Genomic DNA, 25,478 nt, shown 5'->3' with positions numbered 1-25,478 from the left:
AACTTTCCTCTCTTTTTCTTTCAGATGTGGCAGGCACTTACATGCTTGAAATCCAACACTTTTGGTGTACTCACTCTGACATAGTATTTTTGTCAGAGCTAGCATATTAAATTGTTTATTCCTTTTCATTATTTTTGTTGCTGTTGTGATAGACAGGTATCCAACTTTAAGAACTGTTATGTTTACCAGGTTCTGCTTTGTCTTCTTTAAATACTGAAATTGTCCAAACTTTATGTTTCGGAGGTGACATTTTCCGTTAAAAATTAACCCCTCTTTTGAGTTAGCTCTTGTTCACAATTATAAAATTCAACTTTGCTAATTTCCATCAAAACAGAATAGTAATCAATCTGACTTAACTTTGATCCAAAGATTATTTAATTCAAATAACTTATCATTTTTTGGTGAGCGTTTATAAATTTATGTAACTTTTCCGTTAACATTTCTGTCACCTCCGAGACAACAGATTTATGTATTTAATTTTTTTATTCTTGACATCAGTTATACATTACATTTGCAAAAATGTAACATATCCCCTCACATTATCTCTGAAGGAAGGTAGTAGAAATATAGCCTGTTGTTTTCATTTCGGAGCAATTTACAATTTTCCGTTAACACTTGTCACCTCCGAAACAATTGTCACCTCCGAAACAACAGGCATATTATATTTGATAATTTCTCGAAGACAAAGCAATTTTGTTTGATTCTGTCCAATTGACAGGAATCTCTTTTGGATGACAATAGTAATATGGCAACAGGAAGTGAGAATTTTCTAGGGATTAATAAAAGATTCAATAAAAACTAAAAATTACTGTTTCGGAGGTGACAAAACACTGTTAACAAGATTTTTTGTTAATTTCTGTTGAAGAGAAACCATATCATGTACACCAATGGTTTCATTTATTTTAGCAACATAAGTCTCAAAGTGGAGAAATCAACTACCACACTCTCACTCTTTTTTTTATTACTAGACTGTACGTTTTAGGGCAAATGTACATTTTTCACCTTTTTTTAACAATGAGAATGCACAAAATACACCCATCTGTTGTATATATAATATTGTAATCAAGATCATTTCTCCTGCTTTAGTTAAGTAAACATATAGATGCTTTCATCTTAGAAGCTTGATTTCCAACAAGCAATTTAGTTGTGAAGATTTACCAATCACAGCTTTCCTTGTAGGTTGCTTTTTCTTGTGTTTCGGAGGTGACATTGTTTGTTAACACCATATTGTTATGTGATAGTGAAAGGCAAGACTTCAGTTCCTTTTCACTATCTATTAACATTTTCTAATACATTTAATATCTACAAAATCATCACAACAGAAGTGACTTTTGTATACATAGCTCACCAGAATTCCCTTGATACCAAAGTAATACATGTGGCAGTTCATGCATGCCATAGTCCACAATCTTTAAAAAAAAAAGAATGTAAAAAAAAAAAATCATCAAATAATCAAACTCCACAAAAAGGCCACATGCCTATAGCTGGTGCACAACTTGTTCTTGAATTCATAGTTGTTGTTTTTCCATGTACAATGTGGTAATCATAAACAAAATTATGTGATTTTTTTTTTTTAATATAACAATAATTATTACATTTTCCAAGTTGAACCAACTGTTTATGACATTGTATTTTTTAAGATTATTGAAGTTATGTGACAACTAAAGTGAACAGAGGAACAAGTCCCCAGGACTGGAAAGGGAAAGATAAAAAAAACAAACAAACAAGATTTGTAGTTCTATTTCAGTACTTTTGATGAGGTGTTTACCTTGTTTTGTTATTATGTTTAATCTTAGAATTTGGCTTTAAGTACTGGAATTTCAAGGAAAAGAAAAGTTTCTTAAAGGACAAGTCCACTTTCATATACATGTGGATTGAGTGAATGCAAATGTTCAACAGTAAAACATATCATTGAAAGTTTGGGGGAAATTGGACAATCCATTCAAAAGTTATGGGTTTTTTAAGTATCTGCGCAATCACTGCTGGATGAGAAGACTACGACAGTGTATGATGTCACATGCATACAACGATATAAGGAAAATATAAGTGAATTTCACAAAATTTCACTTTTTGAAAAAAGTGCACATTTCTTCAACTTGCTTCTGATGTATTTTAGGGCAATATTATTCACCCTGCCTTCCAAAAGAGAGAAGTCATGTGTTCTTTTGTTATGCAAGAAAAGTGAAAATACAGAATGTTGAATTTTCTTGATACTTTCTCTACATCCTTGTACACATGTGACATCACAAGCTATGAAGTCTTCTCATTCGGCTTTGACTGAGCAGAAACTTTAAAACTCCATAACTCTGGAACGGATTGCCTTACTTTCCTCAAACTCTCACTGATGTGTTTTACTAATATCGCTATATTTACTCAACCCTCATGTCTATTGAGGTGAACTTGTCCTTTTCCAGTTTCGGTCCCTTATAAGTTTATTTGAGACCAGTTTGTGTCCGGGACCTTCTGTGAAGTTGATGGGGAAAATTACTGAACAAAAACAAATTTTCCCCTCAAGTTCACAGAAAAGCATTATGCTGCTCTCTTCAGCTGGGAAACACAAACTGTTGTCTTAACCAAACTGTAAAAACCTGTTAAAGATTAGTATGAATTACAATCTCAAACAAGATATGAGCTGGTATCCATTATCATGAAAGAGAAAAACCAAACAAAATAACAAGTAAGAACTGAAAGAAAGAGCTTATATTTGAAAATTAAAGCCATGAGGAAAGACATGAATGTTCACTAAATAGTTAACACCTGAGAAGTTGGGTTGTCTCTGTGTTGTGTCACCTCAAAAACAATAAAATGTTTTTTCTTATCATATACTTTTTACTCTCAAAAGTGACTGTTAAATATGCATTATTTGCAGGTAATTTTCAATCAATTCAATATGATATGTAAAATATATTTTAGTAATGTCAACAGTTTAAATGAATCTGGTGTATAGAAAATTTATCCCAGATGAACCAAACACCTTTCACCAGTTATTATAACATTTGTATGGTGGCTATCAAGGATGATGAAGAATTCATGAACATCCTTGAATTAATCTATTTATAAAACTATGTGCAAACAAAAACGTACACAAGTCAAATAAGAATTTTTGCTTTTGGTATTCATACCGTATGTCCCTCCGCAACAATAACTTTAAAGATAGTGAATCAATCTAAAATACAATGTAAGGGATTGAAACTATAACTCATTGCCCACGCCTTACAGAAAACCCTATTCAATTTGCTTCAGAGGTCAAAGAGAATTGAGGATTTTTGTAGAGCATGTGAGGAATCCCTTCCCTCCAAGTTCTGCATGTGTTTACACATTAATATGCAGTTCAAAGAGCATCCAAGTGCTGAACTTGGAAGAATCAGACTCCTGACATCCTTTATAACAATCCACATTTCTTTGAGATCACTTAACCAAATTGACTGGGGCTTTCTGCAAAATAGAGCTAAGATGTTATAATTTAAGACCCCAAAGTAGAATTTAGTTGATTTAATCATATTGGGTGCTATCAATGCAAAAGTCTAATTGTAATTTTTTTTGGGGGGACATACTATATGAATACATGAACACAATGTTAACATTGAAAGTCACCTCCGAAACAAAGTTATTCTTCCCTGGTGTTGTGGAATAAAATATTCTGAGAGTAAAGAAACATTACTGAAATGATCTTACACCCTCATTTCAATTTAAGGTAGAAAATGGAATGCCATGTTTCTTCAGGTTACAATATCTAGCTTATGTCCATCATATTCTTACTGTAAATTAATATTTCAACACAATGTTAACATTGAATGTCACCTCCGAAACGAAGTGATTCTTCCATGGTGTTGTGGAATAAAATGTTCAGAGAGCAAAGAAACATTACTAAAATGATCTCACACCCTCATCTCAAGTTAAGGTAGAAAATGGAATGCCATGTTTCTTCAGATTACAATATTTAGCTTACATCCTTCGTACAAATGGAAGGCAAACTACCGGTACCCATGCTAATTAATGAAGTGGAAAAAAAAACACTTGTTCTGTGTGGTTTATCTGCTTGAAACAGGAGTTAATTTCTTGTTCTCGAGTTATAATTATTAAAAACATTGATAAAAAGAAGAAGTTTTTGTGTTATTGTCACTTATTCTCAAAATAAGTGAGTGTTAATATTAATGTCACCTCCGAAACATTCTAATATGTTAACTGTCACCTCCGAAACATCCATGTGTGAAAAATCCAAGTTTTAAAGAAATGATTGGAATTTCATTTAACCTACATAGGAAGGTAGCCCTTCTTAAAGACTTGTTATAGTAAGAGTTTGACCTGGCCTGCCCTCCAATAAATAGTTAAAATCTTAAAAATTACATGTCAATTGGTATTTTTTAGCAAAAATTTATAAATCTCATGTATTTTTTTTTAATTCACTTTATATTCAACCCCCAAATAGTTTTGATTCACAAACTATATATTGTTGTTAACCATATAAACTTTGCATGGTGAAGTTTGACTACAGAATTTTGTCAATATGGTGCAATTCATGAAAGCAAAATTTTGCTTAAATTTACTTCAGGTGCCAGGGTTTTCCTTAACTTACACCAATCACCCTTCAGCTTTAAGGTCTGAAATGTTATTTTTTCAAAAATTTGAATACTTTCAAACAGGAATCAAACAGAATAATGAAAAAATATTTTGTTTGAAATTTTGACCCTCCGAGTACAAAAGTTACACCACTGATCGTAAAAAAGGCCATATTGATGTGATATACACGTAGCAGACAATTTGTGCCCCCGAAGTGCTCGAGATGATGAGGATGTTGCAAATTGACAAGTATAATTGTGATGATTTACGCCCAACAAACCACCACATTTCCAGTCACAAGGTGGTAGAATGATTAGTGATTTGAAATGTTCACTATCAGTGGCCAGGAGGACCCAGCGAATTAGATTTTCCTCTCATTATGGTCTCATAAAAATGACACCTATATTGTCATAATGTCACTACCGGTACCTGAAAAAAGAAAAAAGAGCAGAAGACACAAATTTTACAGCCATTATATACTGTAGAATCATTCCTTTCAGCTATTGGGGGAGATGTATCTAATTGACAGGGAAGTAGTAAAATCCCAATTTAGAAACGGCTGGACCTGACTCCCTAGGCACATCAGTGTTCAATGGTGTAACTACATGCCTACAAGGAAAACAGCATGATGGTTCAGTGGTGGAGTATGATGATGCAATGGTGTGTGAAGCATTGTGGTAAAATTGAGAACCTGCAAGTTTTTAAAAAGGAATTCTGGGTACAGTTCTTGGAAGAGGTTCATCTGATTGGTAATTCTCAAATAAAAGCGAAGCTCACACAAAATAAATAGATTTTTGGTTGGGAACAAATGAAATTCGCTTTTAATAGGAATGGTAGTGTTGGTTGAGATGAAGGATTCAGTTTTAACTTTTTGCAAAATAACTAGAAAGCACTAGTTAGTGAAATATTGACAGTGTACATTTTGTACAATCTCAGAGGAATTCAAAATTCATTTTAATAAAAATCACTTTTGAAATGGTGGAGATATTATCTTAAAGAAAGTAAAACAAAGTGGTCCTAATAAAAAGTGAATCCTACCTTTTATCTCGGACAAGTCTCGAGTTGTAAATTATCTCAGTCATTTCAAAAACGATTTTTATCAAATAAAGTTATTTTTAAACAAATTCCCTTTTATGATATAGAATTGTATGCCTTTTCATATTTCTTGAGCTCTTCATTATCACACACAAGGAAGTTGGAAACCTGCGTGAAGCCCCATCCCAACCAGAACTATACCATCGCTTTTTTTTTAGAGGGGGAAATCTGAAAATTTTAAAGGGGCAGGTAATTCCCCAAGCATGGATTCATTGAGGGCAGACAAATCCTGAGCTGCTTCTCTTTTTCTTCTTCTTAGGTACTGCTCCTTGTTAGAACTTCCTTACCATATTCTCATCTTCTCTTCTAATTGTTATCATTCTTACATTGCTTCTTCACTTTCTTCTCTTTCATCTTTTCCCATTCTTTTCACCCTTTCCTGTATATTCTTATGATATAACCATTGTGACCATGTAGAAGTTATGTTTTTAGGCATATGAAGTGTGTCTATTTTGACAGAGATTTCAAATTATCATTACTGTTTTTTCCCCTCCCTTTCTTCCCTTTCTTCTTTTTCTACTTCCCCCTTTTTCTCACCCTCTTTTTTAATATAAAAAAATCTAAATGTTTGTTGTGAGATCACTTGTAGAAGTTGTGTTTTTAGGCATGAAGTTTGTCTATTTTGTCAGAGATTTCAAATTAGGTAATCATTACTGTTCTTTTTGTTTCTTCCCTTTCTTCTTTTTCTTCTTCCCCCCCCCCCTTTTTCTCACCCTCACTTTCATTATAATATTGTAAAATTAATATTCGTTATGAGATCACTGTGTAGAAGATGTGTTTGTAGGCACGTGAAGTGTGTCTATTTTGTCAGGGATTTGAAATGAGATAAGTGGGAGCTCAGAAGCCATTTTAGCTGTTATCTGTGACGACCAATTCACTGTGCACAGTCATAGTCTGTGTTTATCCAGCCATCGCAGAAGGACAAAACCTGCAGGACTGGATGATGTGGAACGGCATACAGACTGCCAGCTTTGGGGCCAATATCTCATCTAATCTTTCTGATAGACCTCACTTTAAAGGGATGGTAAAGCTATAGTATTGGTAGAGATGAGGATTGGGCTGTAACTTTTTGTTAGATATATATCAAGAAATCACTCACAAAATAGTACAGAGCATATTTTTCTAAGCTAGGAATTCAAAGTTTGTTTGAAGAAAATCGGTTTTGGAATTGGTAAGACATCCAAAAACAAGATAAAAGAAAGAGATCGTAATAAAAGCTGGGTCTCACCTTTTATTAAGATCACTCCCTTTTGGATATCTCAGCAATTGCAATTAACCAATTTTCATCAAATAAAAAGTAAATTCCTTTTGAATCACATGCTCATAAGAGCTTTGAGATCTTTATCTTACCAAAAATGATAGAAACCTGAAGTTAGGTCTCAACCAAAACTATAATGATCCCTTTAATCTAGTGTCTGTTAGCAGACCATCAAAAAGGTACATCCATGCATCAAAGTATTTCATAAGTCAATATAGGATACAATGATCATACAACACAGGAGTGATGTTATGCTTTGCTTCTTTGCAAATACACATGTAGATTAAACTCGAGATGCTAACAATGTACTATGTAACCTGCACTGTCATTATCTCCCCAACTCCGAAGCAATCTTGAAATGTTTGACGCATGTGAAAAGACCAGGTCCATTTATAATCTCACTTTTGAAAAGCTCTTCAAAGATGATGTCGAGTTGTGCAGTGTTCAGACAGTCATATGAGTATCCCATTTACTGACAGCTAGATTATAAATGACAGAACTCCATACAACAGCCATGTTATAAAACCTCATGACCTGCCAATCATACATGAACATTTCTTCATAAACTTTAGAAGCTAGTGCCTGAGTACAATGTATGTAGAAAGTACAGACCTTTATATCTAGGTGACTATTCAAAGATTCAGCTTCACCGTCTCAACCATGTTTTAAGACCTGGGTGAACTCTCAGACTGCAGACTCACATCCAGAAATGTGATGTAATTCTGTTTTTGGTGTTGTTGTTGTTGTTGTTCAGACACTTTGAGTGCTTTCAGAGCACTGCACAGTGCTGTCCCGGCACAGAAAGGATCAAAATGCAATTATGAACATTTTTAAAAACTTGTTTCTGGTACAATATGCAGGTCATCTTTTAAACGAGTTCCAAGCTACAATATTGTTAGTCTGAAAGGAGTCTTATGATGTTACTGTATGTACTGTACAGTTGAACCTCTCGTATCCGGACAAGTCGGGACCGGGGCTCATCCGGATAAGGGATTTGGCCGGATACGGGAGACTCAATGCTTTATACATGTACATATACATACGTACACATGTACTGATGTAGCCCATTGTAGTACCACATGTAGTAATGTGTATACTGCAACCTTTTCATTGTTACATTTGGGGATGTTTGGGAATGTTAAAATGTCTGAGGGTAAGCAATATGGAAGGAAATTTGATGTAATATATGTTAATCATGTTGGAAGTAATATGTAATTCATGTGTGTTTGTGTAGGAGTTCTCAAGGAGTTGGGAATCCCCCTTTCCTCCTGTAATTATTTAAAAAAAAAAAATCACGGCGAGATTGCATCCGTATAATAGAGAGATCCGGATAAAGGGAGGCCGGATAATAGAGGTTCAACTGTATGTGATATATCAGTCTGATCTCCTGTCCGCCACATGTACATACTGTATCTGTCTCAAATGTCAGATACCATCTTGCCCCCTTCAGGCCTTGCATCCTGCTTATTTTTCAACTCATCCATCCCCGGTCTGAAAGGCAGATGAGATAATCAGCTGGGACTGAACCGTAATCAGGGGGAATGTTAATGTCGTGGAGATTACGACATGAGCATCATCTCCTGGGTATTGGGGGGGGGGGGGGGGGGGGGAGGGGGAGGGGCACAATCCAGATCCGATCTGTATGCTTGTCATTGCGGTATAAGCCGATTCGCAATCTCGGCGCGCATTGCATTGTGGGTTTATGTCAAAGGTCATTGGAGATAAACAAACTTATAATAATCGTAGTCTGCACTTGAATCGTACGTGTGTACAGTGACGATTAGAATTCAGAAATGAATATTTAACTATTTATCGAAAATGGAGGCAAATGGGACGGAAAATGAACGTCAGCTAACCTTGGAAGAAATCAAATTTTGGAAAGTGGACGCTTTAAAGGATTTTCTTCGCATAAGAGGACTAAAAACGACGGGTTTGAAAGCGGAGCTGCAAGCGTTAGTCTACAGCGCAGTGCGATTTGGATACAGTGTGAAACCAAGCGAAGTTGAAGAAGAACGATCGCGGTCAAAACAGTATGCAGAATTGTTGTTCATAAACGGAAAACAAATTCCAGATCCGTTGGCGGACCTGAAAGATGACTGGTTGCCAGAAAAAGAAGGAGTGAAGTTTTGGCCACCCGTTAGTTATTTTGAAATAGCCGAGTGGTTGTTAAGCGAGGCGCCCTGCCCCAGTGAAGCAAGTAAGATGGAACGGAAATCGCGTGGTACTAGACCAAAAACGTTGCAAGAAAGATTACTCTCAGACTACAAAGAGGGAAAGGCCTTCTCTTACTTCAACAGCAAGTGGCTCCACGAAATATTCTACCACCCAATTTCAGCGGAAAGTGAAGTTTCTGTGTTGAAAGCACAATGTACTCCCTCATTGGCAGTAAAAAACATACCTCACAGCGTGTGGGTTGCCATTGACAAGTCCTCCGGAAAAATCTACAGTGCCTACTGTAGTTGCTTTGCTGGGTAAGAATCACACAAATTATGCAATGATGTTGTTGCCAGATAAACTTGCACTTAGACTCTAGTAAATTGCTGAATAATAGTTAATACGAAGGTAGACTATATTGTTTGGGACTAGGTGATTTAGGTCTAGATCTATGTGCCGTACAAATGGGCATCTAAATGAACCGTTTGATTTAAAAACCCAAAATACTTACCTTGTCTCTTCTTGCGTCCAGTTGTGGAAAATTTAGGTTTTGATGAGCGCACTGTATTTTTTTCTCCTATCCAATTGAATAAGCAACTTACACACACTCCTGCAAACACCATGTAACTCTATGGCCAACACAAATTTCAGCACTGCCCTCTATCTGACAGATTGATTTATTTAATTTGGGGGGGGGGGGGGGGTCCGCCAGTGCTAATCCCTCGAGTCGAGATCTAGTATATTTTAATAAAATATGAACAAGATCAGTGATCAGCATGATGTGAAGCACATCATCAAGATATAGAGTCTACATGTAACATGTATCCAATTGAAGGAGTGGGATGAAAAAAAGGATATTTTATCACTAGGGTGTACAGGACAATATTTTCCACAAGTTCGATAATGTTCATTTCTGTCTCCAACTATAGAAACTGCATGACACGTAAATTTGCACAGCTCATACCAATGGCTCCCCGACTGGGTAAGAGTAGGATGATACCTCCGTTTTGAAGTTTAAAACTATTATTATATTGTTGTCTATATATGTTAATTACATTATGATTTGTATTCTACTTTCTACAGTCTGGGATCTTCATGCAACCATGTTGCTGCACTGGTTTTCAAGTTGGATCATGCCTTCATGACTGGAGTGTCGCAAAATCGACATCTACCATGCACATCGAAAGTCTGCAGTTGGAATGTGTACAGTGGGGGTGCAGCTGCAGTTCTTCATGGCAAGCCAGTGTGTGAGATGCAGTGGGTGAAACCAAGCTATGGAAACAAAAGTAAGCATACTTTACTTCCTATTTTCAATACCCCCCCCCCCCTTTTTTTTCTTTTTTTTTTAATCATTACATTAATTCATCCATGGATTATGAGTAATGGTTAGGAGGGATGGCATATTTCCCGATCAGAATCTTATTTCCCACCTAATTGTCCGGGAAATATAAATTTCTCCCATTGACTTTCTATTGTTTGGACAGGGTTCGGGAAATATGACCAAAAGTGGAAAATATGCCAGTGCCTGATGCCTGATGGTTAGCATGATCAAGAATTGATTTAGACCCCAAATTTATGATAAAGGAGAGGAGTAATAGAAGGTAACTTTTTTGTTTAGAATTGAATTATCTTTCTCCCTCGATAAATAGGCCAATATTTTGTTATTGTACATGTATATTAAAGGCATAGTTTAACAGTTTCTAGATTTAAAAAATCTGAGCTGCATGGTCCTACATGCTATCAGAGTATGTGATGGGGTGTAAAAATGCACCTGTGAAAAAATTAGGCTTCAATGTTATTATTTAGTGCTTCAAAAGAGTGAAAACCTAAAAGATCACCCCATAGACTACAGTACTGGAGTTATTATAGCTAGCGATAATAACTACAACTTTCATAGATATCTTGATAATGACTGGTTTTCTTTCATTATTTTTGCATTCTTGGCTGTTTTTTCATCCATCTGAACATGATTAGAGAGGTCAGGCTACACAGTTTTAGAATTTTTTAAATCGATCAGTTACGATGTTAAACAGTGGCTTTAAGCCGTGTGTTTTATCAAAAGAATTGGAAAACAAAAAACTACAATAAAGTATGAATCTAGGATGTAAATTTTTACTACTTGTTTAATAACTTCTGATATTTAATGAACTTAAAAAAAGTATATTTAGGTTGAAAGGCCTCTGAAGGAAATTATCAAAATTATTTATTATGTATTTTGGGGTTCAATGTTGATTCCATTTTTTTTTCTCTAATACAGGGAAACGCAAACAGCCAGTCAACACAGCAGTAAAGAGGCTATTCAACCCAATGGGAAGCAAGGCAATACCACCAGCAAGACAACTTGCGAATGCCATGTACCCAACTTGTGAGAGATCAACAGTATTTAAGTATTTACAGGATGAAGAAAGCCACAATGTGTCACCATCTGTGAACTACTCTCCTGAAGTAGACTTCAATCTGGGACAAGAGGTAGAAGTTGAAACAAAGAATTCAGTCGATCCCGACTGTCTGACAACTTTAGGTGGCAGGTATGAGACTGTAGAGTCGTTCCTGAATGGTTTGCCTACGTATACACAGGAGGAAGTTAATGTCGTGGAAGAACATACAAGAGGCCAAGCAGAAAATATACAGTGGGCAAAATTTCGTGCAGGAATGATAACAGCATCTAACTTGAAATCAGCCATTACAAGGCAAGCTACGCTCGATGATCCATGTTCTTCCAAAAGTCAGGACACAAAACCTATCATAGAAAGACTGATGGGTCGTTCTACTATTGATCGAAATTTACCGAATCTGAAGTATGGACGGATAATGGAGCCAATCGCAAGGAATGCATATGAAACAATCCAAAAAGAAAATGGCCACCAAAGTGTACAGGTAAAGGAGTGTGGTCTATTCGTCCATCCAATCAAGGTGTTTCTTGGAGCTTCACCTGATGGATTGGTTTCTTGTAAGTGCTGTGATGAGCCTGGAGTCCTAGAGATAAAGTGTCCTCGGACCATTGCCTTTGAGGAACCAACAGCTGAGAATCTCGACTATCTCACCATGGTAGATGGAGAAACAAAACTGAAAAACAATCACCAGTACTATTATCAAGTTCAGTGCCAAATGGGGATCACTGGACGCACGTGGTGTGACTTCTTTGTATACACCCAATCAGGATTCCATCTAGAGCGCATTTTTTTTAATAGAGAAATGTGGAACAAAGCGATGGATGTGGCCGAGAAATTCTTCTGCCAACACATTGCCCCTGAACTTGTCAGTAAAAGCCATGAACCGTAGCATAGTGTGTGCAGCAACTGTATTGAATATTGACAGTACTATGAATGGAATATAACTTAAAATATCTGGAAAATATTTATCATTCACACTACCTTTTACCCCTTAACTCTTTATGCGTTACTTTAAGATTACTTAAAGAGTGATATCCAAGAAAATGAACTTAAATACTTTTCTGAGCACATTAACCCTCTCAGTACCAGACCTTGCAAACTCCATTGACTTACTAGACATCTACATGCCTATGGTAATGAGAGGGTTAATAGTGCATTGAATTGGTCCCCCAACAGACCCAGCACCTTGGGAGAAAGGTATTGATTTTTTCGATTGTTCATTCCCAGAACAATGAGCAGTACTTCCTGCCTTTGAATTTCATGACAATTGTGCAAAATTGCGAACGTAACGCATAAAGGGTTAATGGCAGACAGAGACATTTGCAGCCTAAAATGTGAGATTTCTTCGGTTATTTATGTCTTTCACATAAAGCAGTTATCAATCTAGAACCTTGAATTAGTACTTTGTAATATTTTGTCTGAGCTAGTTCAAGGGGACATGACAAAGTCTCATCATTTTAAATTTTATCTGGTTAAAATGTATATTGCGATATCAGGCGACACTAGTTGATTAGTTTTCATACTTTACAAATATTGTATTAAAGGTATGATTCTAAGATTTCACACACATTTTGAGAAGAGTTAACATTTATTCATGCAAAGTTTTGTGACTTTTCAAGGTGTATGAACATATCAGGTTTTAGGCTGCAAATGTCTCTATCTTTAAGATATTTTTGCTAGTATCATTAATTTTCTGATTTTATTCATAGATGAAATGAAAAGATACGTGAACTTGAAATATCGAGGTAATTTTATTGGTCGTAAGCATATTGTGAGTTTGCACTGTTCAAGGAAACAAAAATCGTCATTGCTATACCTGCTACTACATGTACATGTACTTACATACATGTACATGTACATCACTGGGAAATACCTGTGCCTTGCCTAAATGACTGCATACAGATTCACACTCTTTTCTCATAGATTATTAATATCAAAATGCAATTATGCTTGCCATTTTTTATGCTTCAAGAGTTATTCACAATGACCCTGATGAGAACGATGTATTTGCTTTAATATGGAATTTAATAGACGCTAGTCTGAGATATGGAATTTAAGAGATGCTACTCCGAATCTTCACACAACTCGAATAATCGTATAAGTCAAAGAAAAATTCTGGTTCAGATAGGTGTAAACCAGTATTTATTTTATTGTGTAAAGCAACATTTGTGAAAGGATTTTTTTCTTGTTCATTTGTATTCAATTTCAGCGAGGTTGACTGCACGTATTCGTGTACTGTTCTACCTCTCCCCCCCCCCACCTCCCCCTTTTCTCACTTTTTTTTAGTGCTCTCTCAATCTCTCTCATGCATTCTTCACCCTCTCAACCCTTTCACTCTATTACTGCAGGCAGCTACTTATGACTTTAAAAGATAACTTGTGTAAGTACAGCACATAAGAATTTGAAGACTCAAATACAGGTGCATATTCATTACATGCATCTTTCTCTTTTAATGACATGGCCATATTAAAAAAAACATCTTTCAAATAGTTCTTTACATTCAAATTCATCATTCATGTAACCATTTTTAAAGGGAATTACTCAATGTGCAAGCACAAGTGATGGTGGGATAAACGTGACAAAACAAGTAGACTGGGAAAATCATGAGTGATCTATGAGGTTACATGTACATGTAATTTCTCTGCATTCTTGATAGCTGTTTCAATACAATGTCAGTATTACACCTACATGTACATGTAGGTAAATGTGTGTGTATTCTTCATTCTTAATTTATTTCCATCCAGTATCAGTACTAGACCTGTGTGCTCCCTAGATATAATTAAAGCAACAAACTTTAATGTACAAGACTAGTAGCCTGTAACAAAGTTTAAAACCTTTAAAATGATGGTAAAGGTTATCAGGTTTTTCATCAAATTGTAACTAAAGCCCACCGCGTACTATTGCCAAGATTCACCGGTCTTAAGACCAGAAGTGTGACGTCACAACCTTGTCAGTCTCCAGTCTTAAGACTCGGTCTTAAGACCAGTCTTAAGGATTTGACATGTCAAATTTTTTAAGACTGGCCATTGACCCACTGTGCAGAAAATGTATGCAATTTCATGTTACTTCATGGCTGAAGACCATCGTGTAGTGTTCAGCGGGCATTAAGGTTATGTGTTTTACTAAATTTTATCGGGTGTACTTATGTATACAGAAAAAGATCTACCTCCTCAATGTCTGAGCTTCAATGCATTGAAGACTGGCTCACTTCTAATAAAAGAAAACACCTGAACATGTAACTGAATTACATTTTGTTTCATTTGTATAAATTTCTGTACAGACTCTCAGTAGTCATGGAATCACAAGATACATACATGTATTACCAAGTGCGGACCTAGAGCCAAAGATTATAATCATTATACAGGGAAACCCCGTTATAACGAGGTCCAAGGGACCGCCAATTTTTCCTCGTTATAACCGGTACCTCGTTATAAACGTATGCATTTTTGTACCATTTTGATATGTGCAAATGAAAATGGGACCAGTAAAATCTCCTCGTTGAAAGCGATATCTCGCTATATCCGAGCTCGTTATAACGGGGTTTCCCTGTATACTGACATATAATGTACAATTAAGCCCCCCTCTTCCCCGTAGAACCGCGCCTGAATATTACAATAATTTTCAAACAAGTGTTCAGCATTACTCCCACGTGCCGAAGATTGTGACTTGGCCTTGAACCAGAACAGCCTGGTGGGCAAGTTCCTGCCCTGCATGCAGTAGATGGCAGGTTCGAATCCCACTTCCAGTTTTTTTGTGACTTGGTGACTTGCGATATTCATTACAGATCGAACATGCGACCTTCACCACATGAGAGTAATGCCGAAATTTGTTTAACAAATTACAGTTCACTCCTATTAAAGCTTCTTTATTTACTATACAGGGCGGCCCAGAAAAAAACGGCCTAACCTATTTTCCACGGATTGTTTTTGCAATGAATGGTATCAGTGGATAAGGTAACATCTGATTAGAAAAGTGACACCAAGATGAGCAAATTTGGTTGAGTAGTTTTCATTTTCTAGTACATTTTGTCAGGTAATGTCGAGCCCTAAAAATTTTCTCGTCGGCTAACCCTAAACTGAAAATAGTGGATATTTGAGCGTACCACAGTTGTTTAGGGTAATCTGATTCAGTTGATAAATTGTATTGACTAGAGACTACTCGTAAGAATTGATCAACTTAATCTGATTACTCTTTCTAGCTGTGGTACGCCCGGATTTCCACCATTTTCAGTTCAGGGGTAGCCGACAAGAGAACAATTCTAAGGCGTGACTTTGCCCCACACAATGTACTATTAAATGAAAACTGCTGAACCAAATTTTCTGATCTTGGTGTCATTTTTCTCAGAAGACGTTACCTCATCCACTGATACCATTCATTGCAAAAACAATCCGTGGGAAATAGGTTAGGCCATTTTTTCTGGGCCACCCTGTATAACAATTGGTCAAAGTTAAATGATAAACACATTAGAAACCATTTAGCACCTAAAAGCAATGTTAGGTGCATTACATCAACAGCACCTAAGACAATGTGAGATGAAATTTAGAATGGATTGAGCATTGATTCTATTACACAAGCCAGGATTTGGAATGAGTGGGGGCACAAAGAGCAAATATAAAATTGGCACAAAATGACAATTAGATTTAGCTATATTAGTGTACACATTCAATGTTTTGGTGAATTCAAAAATTTTTTACTTGATCTACAGAAAGTGCTGGATTTTGTCCCAAAACACAATTAAACCTACTAGTACTTGCAATCATTTTGTACAACATATTTTCATTTATAATTATGACAAATGGCAAAATATCACTATAGGACCCTACATGTAGTACATACAATACCTATATGGGAACAATTCAATATTTCCAAAGTTTTCGGTATTTTCTTTTGAAAATGATTTAACAAAGCATTAAAATTATTCACCCAGCACCACAAAATAGCACATTTATAAAAAAATTTGATTTCATTCAATTTTTGCAATTTACCATAACTATCTTGTGGCTTAAAATTACAGAGGGAGCGCGCATCAACTTTGTCCCCTGCCTGGATCCACCACTGTGTTGTTTTGCTGTCTCTTTCAAAGCACGAGAGGGGGGAAAAGGATATGAAAGAAAATATTTTCGAAGAAATACTTTGTAGTATATGTAATTTTTTTTTTTTAAGTACAAAAGCAGTAAGACATCACTTTGAAGAATTGAAACTTTACTCTGTTTTGGAAATATATGTACATCTTTTCCATTACAATTTTTTTTCAGTTATTTGACCTCACAAAAATATTTTGAATCATAGTCATGACATAAAACTACCACAAAAGTTTGTAGTCCACCTGAACATCACTTAATAAGATCTGGTTGCAGATTAACTAGAGCTGCACATACAATCAATATATCATCTGCGCTGGGTACAAGTGTGAGAGGCATTGTGTTGTTTAAGATTTTAAAATCTTTCAAACGATTAATTGCTCTCTCCACATGAATTCTAAGATTGGCAATAACTTTTGTCTTTTGCACTTTACTCCTTGTCATCTGACGCTTGCCTTGTGCAGCTGGTGGTATTTCAAGCGTAGCATGGTGCAAGAGTAATTCTTCCTGTATTGGAAATCCCCTATCGGCCATTACAACATCATTTGGGTCTAGGAGGCTTAGAAACCCACTTTCTCTGAAGATTGCAACATCAGATGCTCTTCCTCCATAGGCTTTTGACAAGAAGGAAATATGCCCATTTGGCGTGATCCCAACTAATACTTTAATGGTATTATGTTTCTTATAATCTGACCAAGTTGATGCCTGCAGGTCAAGTGATCGTGGCCTCTCAATGAATATTTCCGTGCAGTCAATTATGGATCTAATGTTCCGGCAGTGCTTCCTAAATTGTATGGGCATATTAAGAGAGATGGATGATCTGTTTGGCCACACAATCAGAGGTTTTAGGGTCATTGCAAGGAACCTTAACCAAGTTGTAATTATCTGGGAGCATGTGCTGGATACAATTCCAAACAGCAATGCTAGAAACTGGACAGTCAAGTCTAATCGAAGACGCATCAGAACAAGTAGAAATTCATCCTTGAGTTGCAATTTTCTCCTTGGACCAGATTTCTTTGGGGTACCCTTGAATGGACGGCCTTTCCTGCTACATTTAGCACTCTTCCAGTAGCTCATTGTCTTTGCATGAGGCTCTACAAATTTGTACATGTCCTCAAATGCTTGTTTGGAGCTGATACCTGTACAATGGTTAACATCTTTGTCAGTACTTATGTTCTCTGCACATATAAGTTTCTTTCTGCAGCTCTTTGGTCCTTTGTTTTCAGTTTGTCTTGAAATTAATTTGTGTTGTAACTCCTTGACTCTGTGTTCAAGAGAAATAATTTTTGCCTGTTTTTGGATGCAGCCTACACAATCACAACTAGGCTTGCAATCACACTTGTAAGTGTACCTGTGATCCTCTTCAACCTTCACTGAAGCAGCCATGCCAATAGATGGACTTGGTGTTGAAGATGTAGTGGGAGTACGGCAAACTCTTTTCCTAGATTTGGTTGGCTCTTCACGATCTCTTGGTGGTGCACGCTTTGGTGCTATTTGCGGTGAAAGTTTGTATCCAAGATGAAGTACAGGATCAGGATGCGCCAAGGTTGGTTTCCCATCCGGGAAATGTTTCGAACACACTCTATCATGAGGTTTGTTTATCCAGTTTTTACCAGTTGATTGATCCTTTTGGTTCATAAGCTTATTCCATCGCCTTCTGCCATCTTGATCTTGCTTCTCAGTGGGAAATGGGAAGAGATGAAATGGAGGATCACAATCACAACACCCTAGTCCATTGAAAGTTTGATGCTTGGAGCATTTTCCCTGCTTCCACTTATCCAGCTGATAAGATCCATTGCTACAGCCGACAACTGCACACAGCTTCATGGTGATTCGAGCTGAAGTGGAAGAAAAGGAAACAAAATAATTTACGATACTATCTATCCAAACCATCTTTATGTGTAAAAACTAAAATGTGCTGGCTCTACTGCCCAGCACACAAAAGTAGGCATAATTAATCATCTTCTAGGCCCAACTGAATTAATGCGTAGCTAGTTGGGCATTGAACATGAAAGAAATATAACGATACACAAAAAAATATATAGCAATATAGACCAACATGTAAGGATTTTCGATAGTTACACCGGAAAGGGTTCTGTCAATTGAAAAAAAAATGAAGGAAGCAAAGACCAAAAAGTAGGTTGCATAAAGAAACAGTGCACAGTACCATGCCGGTGCTTGTCAAATCCACCACCACCATCCTGCGGAGAAGTTAGAACAATTGGAATTGTGAACCAAATCGACTGCTCCCCGCAGAATGGGGGAATCAGGCACTGTGCATGGTTATGCAATATTACTTGCAAGCCTCTTTCATGCTCTGACGCTAGACATAGATCTGATGACTCACTCTCCACAAATGTAAACAAGATGCTAAGACATACACGCACACCGTACACAATATTAAACATAACAACTTTACACTCACACCTTCAACATCTTTCTCACAGTGACAAAAAAATGTGCTCTCTCATCCAAAGACTCCCATTTAATTAAGGTTTTACAATAACATGTCATACTCATACTATAGGCTGAGTTTACACGTAGATCTATAGTCTTCTCTAGACCACTTCTACAAGTACAAGGTCAAATTACAAGTAATATGACCTTATACGGGCACGAACGTAAAATACAGTGGCATTTGTTTGAGTGCACACTCGTGTACAAAAGTCCCAAAACCGTACGGGATCATTTTGGTGACTATGGAATTAAAGTAGGTATAATTTTTTTTTCTTTTAACATTTGGATGTTACTGTTAGCTTATGTTTTCAGCACTTTCTGGATGTTTGATACATTGATGTAAACTAACATTATACAATGAATTTGAATTTGCAAAAAGTAATTTAAAAGAGTAAATATTTGAAGCAAATATTCATGAAGAAAAGGTGGTGTCATTTACCATTACTGGGTATAGTAAGTGCTCTATGAGTGCTCTAGACCTAACAGTCTACATAACAATCAAATCGACAGAATTCAGAATTCAAACATAAGAGTATTTTTGTCAAAAATCCAATTAATGCAATCTCAAACATCAGTTCCTGGCCTGTACGTAACCATGAATAAATATTGCACCTGAAAACATATTCAACATTAGGCCTAGAAATCTATGCCATTTATAGAAGTTAGAACCTCATTCTTAACAACACTAACAGTCCCATCCATTATCTTTAATATGTGATGTTTTGTCTGAAAGCCACGTTATCCGGCCTACCTGTCCTAGCCTGGACCTAGCCCCGGGGACCGCGCCGCTTCGTGCGACGGCTGTCGCAGTTAGCCTGGACCTAGTCTAAAACTGACTATGATTGAAGATCGTCTAAAATCTCACAACGCAAAAAAATAAAAAAAATAAAAAAAATAAAAAAAAAATACATGATTCATTAATATAGGAATATATAGATAAACAGATTATCAAAGGCCTAGAGTCAAGATTCACAGAATGTCGGCAAAAATTACCGTTCGTTGGTCCGCCAACATCCACAATGCATTCACGAATCACCTGTCGATTCGATCGCCCGGCCCGAGCCGCGCACGCATTGACTGTTTGGTTAATTTATCTCCAAACCCGATTTTCTCGCGCATGCGCAGTTACAACTGCGAAAAGGCTTATTGAGCAGAGTTAATGGGATCAGTATCACATAGGCAGCCCTACTGTGTACATGTAATTTCCAGCTATCACCGCATCAGCCACACATTTGAATTGTCACTGGAGCTGTGAGCATTTACTGTGGTACGCTACTTGGTGTGGATGCTTTTAGAGATGGTTTCCTATAGATCTAAAGTTGGATCACAGCCTGCTAGACCTTGGTGTACACATGTACACATTCACAATGTTTGGGATGCTTAATTAATTCACATAGTGACACAATTCTTTGTGAAAACAGTGTTTACACTGAGACACCTACTGTACCAGCTTTTTCTAGTTTCTTGTCTCCTCCTCCTCCTCTTTATCATCTTCTTCCTCCTTGTTCTCTATCATCTCCTTTTTCCTGTTCTTCCCTCTCCTCCCCTTCTTCCCCCGTCTCCTGCTGCTTCTCTTGCTCCTCCTTCATATGCTTTATAGAACTTTGATTTCAGTCAGATGTGGATTATATTTGCCATGTTGCTGTGATAATAAGACCTTTGTTTCCTGATTAAAGTATTCAGAAATTGAGTCATATCACATCACTTTGATTGCACTACAATTAAAAGTAACAAGTGAACCCTTAATCAGTTTAAGACTATTCACGAGTATACTCAGGCAGGTGTGTGTGGGAAATGCATGTTTGATAGCAAAGCCAGCTCATCCTCAATGGGTTAAAGGGCACTTGATATCCGCCACATATTTATACTTTCCTCTATAAAGCAATCAGGATTATTTTGAATATTTCTATAAGAATGTCATTGTTGATTTGTCATATGATAAATTTCTGGAGAACTAAACTGAAACTGAAACAAACTTGTTTACACTAAAAAAATCACTTCATACAATTACAAACTCACATTGCACATTTACTGGTTTGATCTGTAAGCATTTATCACAGGGATTGATGCACCAATGCAAATAAATCAATTTTATTTCATGAGGGGTAGGATGAGCTTACTCACTGCACCAGGTGTTCCCTGTGATGTACATGTACACTGTACACTGTCCAACTCCTTTAAAGTACACATATAGATTCCATGAAGCACACTTAAAGGACAAGTTCACCTCCATAAACATAAGGATTGAGAGAATGTAGCAATATTAGTAGAACACATCATTGAAAGTTTGAGGAAAATCGGACAATCTGTTCAAAAGTTATGAATTTTTGAAGTTTTTGTGCAGTAACCGCTGGATGAGAAGACTACTGCAGTGTGTGAATAACTTAGATGTCACATGCGTACAACAATATAAGGAAAATATAAAGAGAGTTTCACAAAATTTCATCTTTTGAAAAAAGTACACATTCGTCCGACTTGTTACCGACAAATGTTATTGGTAATATTATTCCCCCTGCCTTTAGAAAGAGGCAAGTCAAGTGCTCTTTTATTATGCGAAAAAAGTGAAAATATGTTGAATTTTCTTTACATTTTCTTTATACTGTTGTACGCATATGACTCACAAGCTGTAGTAGTCTCCTCATCCAGCGGTTCCAACACAAAAATTTTAAAAATTCAAAACTTTTGCATCGATTGTCCAATTTTCCTCAAACTTGCACTGCTGTGTTCTACTAATATTGTTGCATTCTCTCAATCTTTATGTTTATGAAGGTGAACTTGTCCTTTAATGAATCAATCTGATGTTATTCTTCTTTTCTTTCTCTTTTGGTTTGAATCACATGATTCTTTGTGATTCAGAATACTTTCTTGCTGGGTGCAGCTAGGGTCATTTAATACTGATTTACGGTACTTACAGAGTATGTTCTATGTATAGTTAGGGATATTCTGCCCCAGAGGACTTGATAATAACCATCTCAATCCACCTGTCCTTGCTACACTGTTTCAATACTTGGATTCCATCTTTACATGTGTATTGATGCTTGATGAAACTCTTCTTTATATTCAGGTATTAAAGGGGAAACCCAGTCCAAATATTAGTTAGTCTAATAAAAAAGAATTCATTCTTAAGAGTTCAATGGTAAAAATTTGACTGAAATTGGATGAAAAATAAGGAAGTTATGTTATGACTTTTGAGGTTTTGCTAATTTTCTGCAAAACAGTTCTTTTACAGTGGATCATATGCAAATGAGTAAGGCAACCATGTCATACCCCCACAATTTTCCGTTGATCATGTGCCAAAAAAAACCCCAACAGCAACAAATGATGAAAATTCATTGTTTCTGTCATTGAAGTCTGAAACATGACATTTGTCCTGGTTGAATTTAAGAATAGTGATCAGTTATACAATGATTTGAGCCTTCAGCATAATTGTGTTTGAATGAAAAACTTGAAATGTCAACATTTTATGTACAAACTATGGTAATATTCATATTGACTGTTCAAGAACTGTCCCCCCCCCCCCCCGAAAAAAAAGCAAAACTCCAAAATGCCATAGTAACTTCCTTATTTTTCATCCAATTTCTATCAAAGTTATACCATTGAACTCATAATATTTTACTCTTTTTTATCAGACGATCTTACATTTGGACTGGATTTCCCCTTTAACAGATGTATTGTCTGTCATTAATTTGAAAATGAGGGTAAAACTTCCATGCATTACACAAAAAAATGGTCTAGATTCTTTCATTCTCTGATTAATCCCAAATCTCACAGCCGTATAACATCTGAAGAAGGATTCTACAAGGAGGATAATAAGGGCCTCTTGTTATTTAATGCTGTATCATCCATCCGTACTCATTAATAGATTACCTGCTGATGATCGTGAACTCAAATTCCGTGCTTAGACTGTGCACTCTCCTGACGAAGTCTAATTTAGGATCAGTAGAGGTTTTTCTTGTAGAAGCTCAATAAGTCACACCTGTCAACACATTTGTGATAGTAGGAGGAGACTTCAGATGAAGGGAGATGCATGCAGGGGACGAAAACCTTTGCCAAGGTCATAAGGTCACCAATGCCATAGAAAGCTATGTGCATCCTTTCAAAAACATTATGACATCCTGATTATGATCCAGAGCACCTTATCTGTTCCTTTTCAATACCACTATGGACCTATTCCAAACAATTTATGAAGGGCCTGTTTATATATTAAAGTATTACAGCTCAAAGGCAGACAAACAGACAAACTATGCAGGCATGTCAGCAATAAGCCAGGCAAAAACAAAAAACAAGAACAAAAACAAAAAACAACAACAACAAACATCTTCCTGGAGAAGTGAGTTTTTTGAAACCCTACATTTTTTTTTCCAGTTTCTTTCCCCAAGTGTAATTGATCACTCCCAGGCTCATTACCAGTTTTATTCTGATTTTTGGTGATGTCACATCCACCCTCAGTGCAGGGGGATCTCCTGCCCACCATGGCCATGCCATAGACACTGTTAATCTAGAGCTATGATTGTGGCCTCAACTCAAAGACAGTGTCAGCAATTTACCAGAATGTTCTTTTTTTCCTCACACATGCATGTTTCAGGTCAGCCTCTTTTTTTTTTTTTTTGGGGGGGGGGGGGGGGAGGGGGCAGTGTAAATGGTGTGCACATCAAAACACTCTGTTTCCAATCTAGTTTTTGAAAATATTGTAAATGCCCCTTGTGTCTGCTTTTTACCAGCAAGCAATACACTGCAAGTTGATATGATTGTTTGTTTGTTTATTTGTTTGTTTGTTTTTACTTGCATTTGTCATAAACTATAGTACAATGTAACAGGGTAGACCTATGTATTTTTTTTTTGGGGGGGGGGGGGGGGGTGGAGAACTGATTCCAAAGGAGTTTACTGAATCCCTGGGATGTCACAGGTGTTTCTTATTACCAATCTAGACTAGAGTGTGAATATGCCTCAAGGAACAGAGTAATTATCCAGCCAGTCTCTGCCTGACCTTGGTAATTAGCATCAACGAGGTTAATTTGTGTATACCACATGGTTTCATGTGGGGACAAGCCACTCTTTCTGTAAAACTCCCTTCTATTGTGCAAGTCAGCATAGAGTCCAGTTATACAGTGTAGGTACAGTGTAACAAAGGAGCTGGAACAATTTTCGTGGTATTGCATAGCAATTAGCTATGTGTTTTGGTATGACTGCTACAATTGTATAGATATAAAATGTCATTTTCATAGCAATATAAAATGAAACAATTCACAACAACTTCAACACAATTGTTTGTTTCGTTTTTTTTTCTTCAAATCATGTGAAAAAACAAACAAACGCATGACGTTCAAATTGCAATGTTTGTTGATTCATTGCATAGACTTGAAGTTGTACACCATTTTGTTCAAAATGAAGGTCCATTGTCTGAAAGTGCTATTAAATATTGAAAAGGAAAATCATTCTTTGAAGGAGCATATGTCTACAAAAGCTGCCTTTCCCAGTATAAGGTTAGGCTTAAATAACATTTTCTGTGTTTACTTTGAAATTGTGTAGCACTTTTTGCCTTTCGTTCCATAACAATCCTGTCTTTGAAGAATATCAGGAAAGGGAGAGAGAGAGAAAAAAAAAAGGTGCTGATCATGAAACTGACAGCAATTGTGTCTGTAACGTTTCCTCTCAGTGAGTGGCTTGTGCCAAAGAGGTGCTTATTTCCGCTGAGCCATAAAAAAGTGTTGAAATGGTCGTCCTTTTAGTAGGCCTATTTACCAAGTTGTAATACTGCCACATGGTTTCCACATTACTGGTTTATCTGTCATATGAGTCATACATTGCTTTATTACAACTGTATGTGTGTTTTTTTTTTATAGAGTCTTGCTGTGAATAGCTTGTATCTCTTCCTGTCTGTCTGTATGTCGATCCGTCTGTCTGCCTGTCTGTATCTTCAGTCCTTTTTTCTTCCTTTTTACGAGTTCCTTCTGCATTACAAATTGATATAAAGTACAAATGGCCGTATTGTTAACCTAGGAAGTTTACGTAACTATATAGCCTGTGGTTATTGCATAATGTGTGCACATATTCAGTGCATGAATAGCCAGCAGGTTTCAAGCTCAAATTACCCTTGGACCTACAGTAGACCTGTATTTTCATTGGTGGACCTCTGCGCCAGTAGTAAATGTGATGCATCATAATTAGGATATGTTTTTACGTTTACAAAGATGAAACCTGTACTAAACTTATACCACTCTCATTGATTCAGACCTGTCAGTCTGTCTGTTCAATAGCAGATGAAAACTTGAGAACATAACTGTCCACTTCTCAAACTATTAAACTGAATATTCTTTCTGCCTTATGTGCCGAATAGACATAGTTGGGGAAACCTTCCCTTTTTTGGACTTTACTGGCTGTCGAGGTCAGCTTTAGGCATGTGAGTAGAGAAGTGGTTTCCTTCTCTGATGCCCTTGAAACAGTTGATGCTAGCTATCTGGCATAGTAATGTGAAGATAT

General features: G+C 36.6%; 2 protein-coding genes across 2 annotated transcripts in view; both read left to right on the top strand.

Moving 5' to 3' along the window:
* Nucleotides 1–25,478, top strand: part of LOC139718769 (thrombospondin type-1 domain-containing protein 7A-like) — a 70,701-nt gene that overhangs the window by 4,494 nt on the left and 40,729 nt on the right. The gene's annotated exons all lie outside the window — the stretch shown is intronic.
* On the top strand, nt 8,594–13,667 carry LOC139718731 (uncharacterized). The gene is made up of 3 exons (XM_071630195.1): nt 8,594–9,384; nt 10,151–10,353; nt 11,325–13,667. The coding sequence occupies exons 1-3, from the start codon at nt 8,732–8,734 to the stop codon at nt 12,347–12,349; spliced, it is 1,881 nt and encodes a 626-aa protein (XP_071486296.1). The 5' UTR covers nt 8,594–8,731; the 3' UTR covers nt 12,350–13,667.

The sequence above is a fragment of the Diadema antillarum genome, unplaced genomic scaffold, assembly GCF_040938485.1.
Source record: "Diadema antillarum isolate AM-2024a unplaced genomic scaffold, OU_Dant_1.0 scf00000099, whole genome shotgun sequence".
Taxonomy (NCBI): domain Eukaryota; kingdom Metazoa; phylum Echinodermata; class Echinoidea; order Diadematoida; family Diadematidae; genus Diadema; species Diadema antillarum.
Note: the sequence above shows the minus strand (reverse complement) of the source record. Positions and strands in the feature narration are given on the sequence as shown.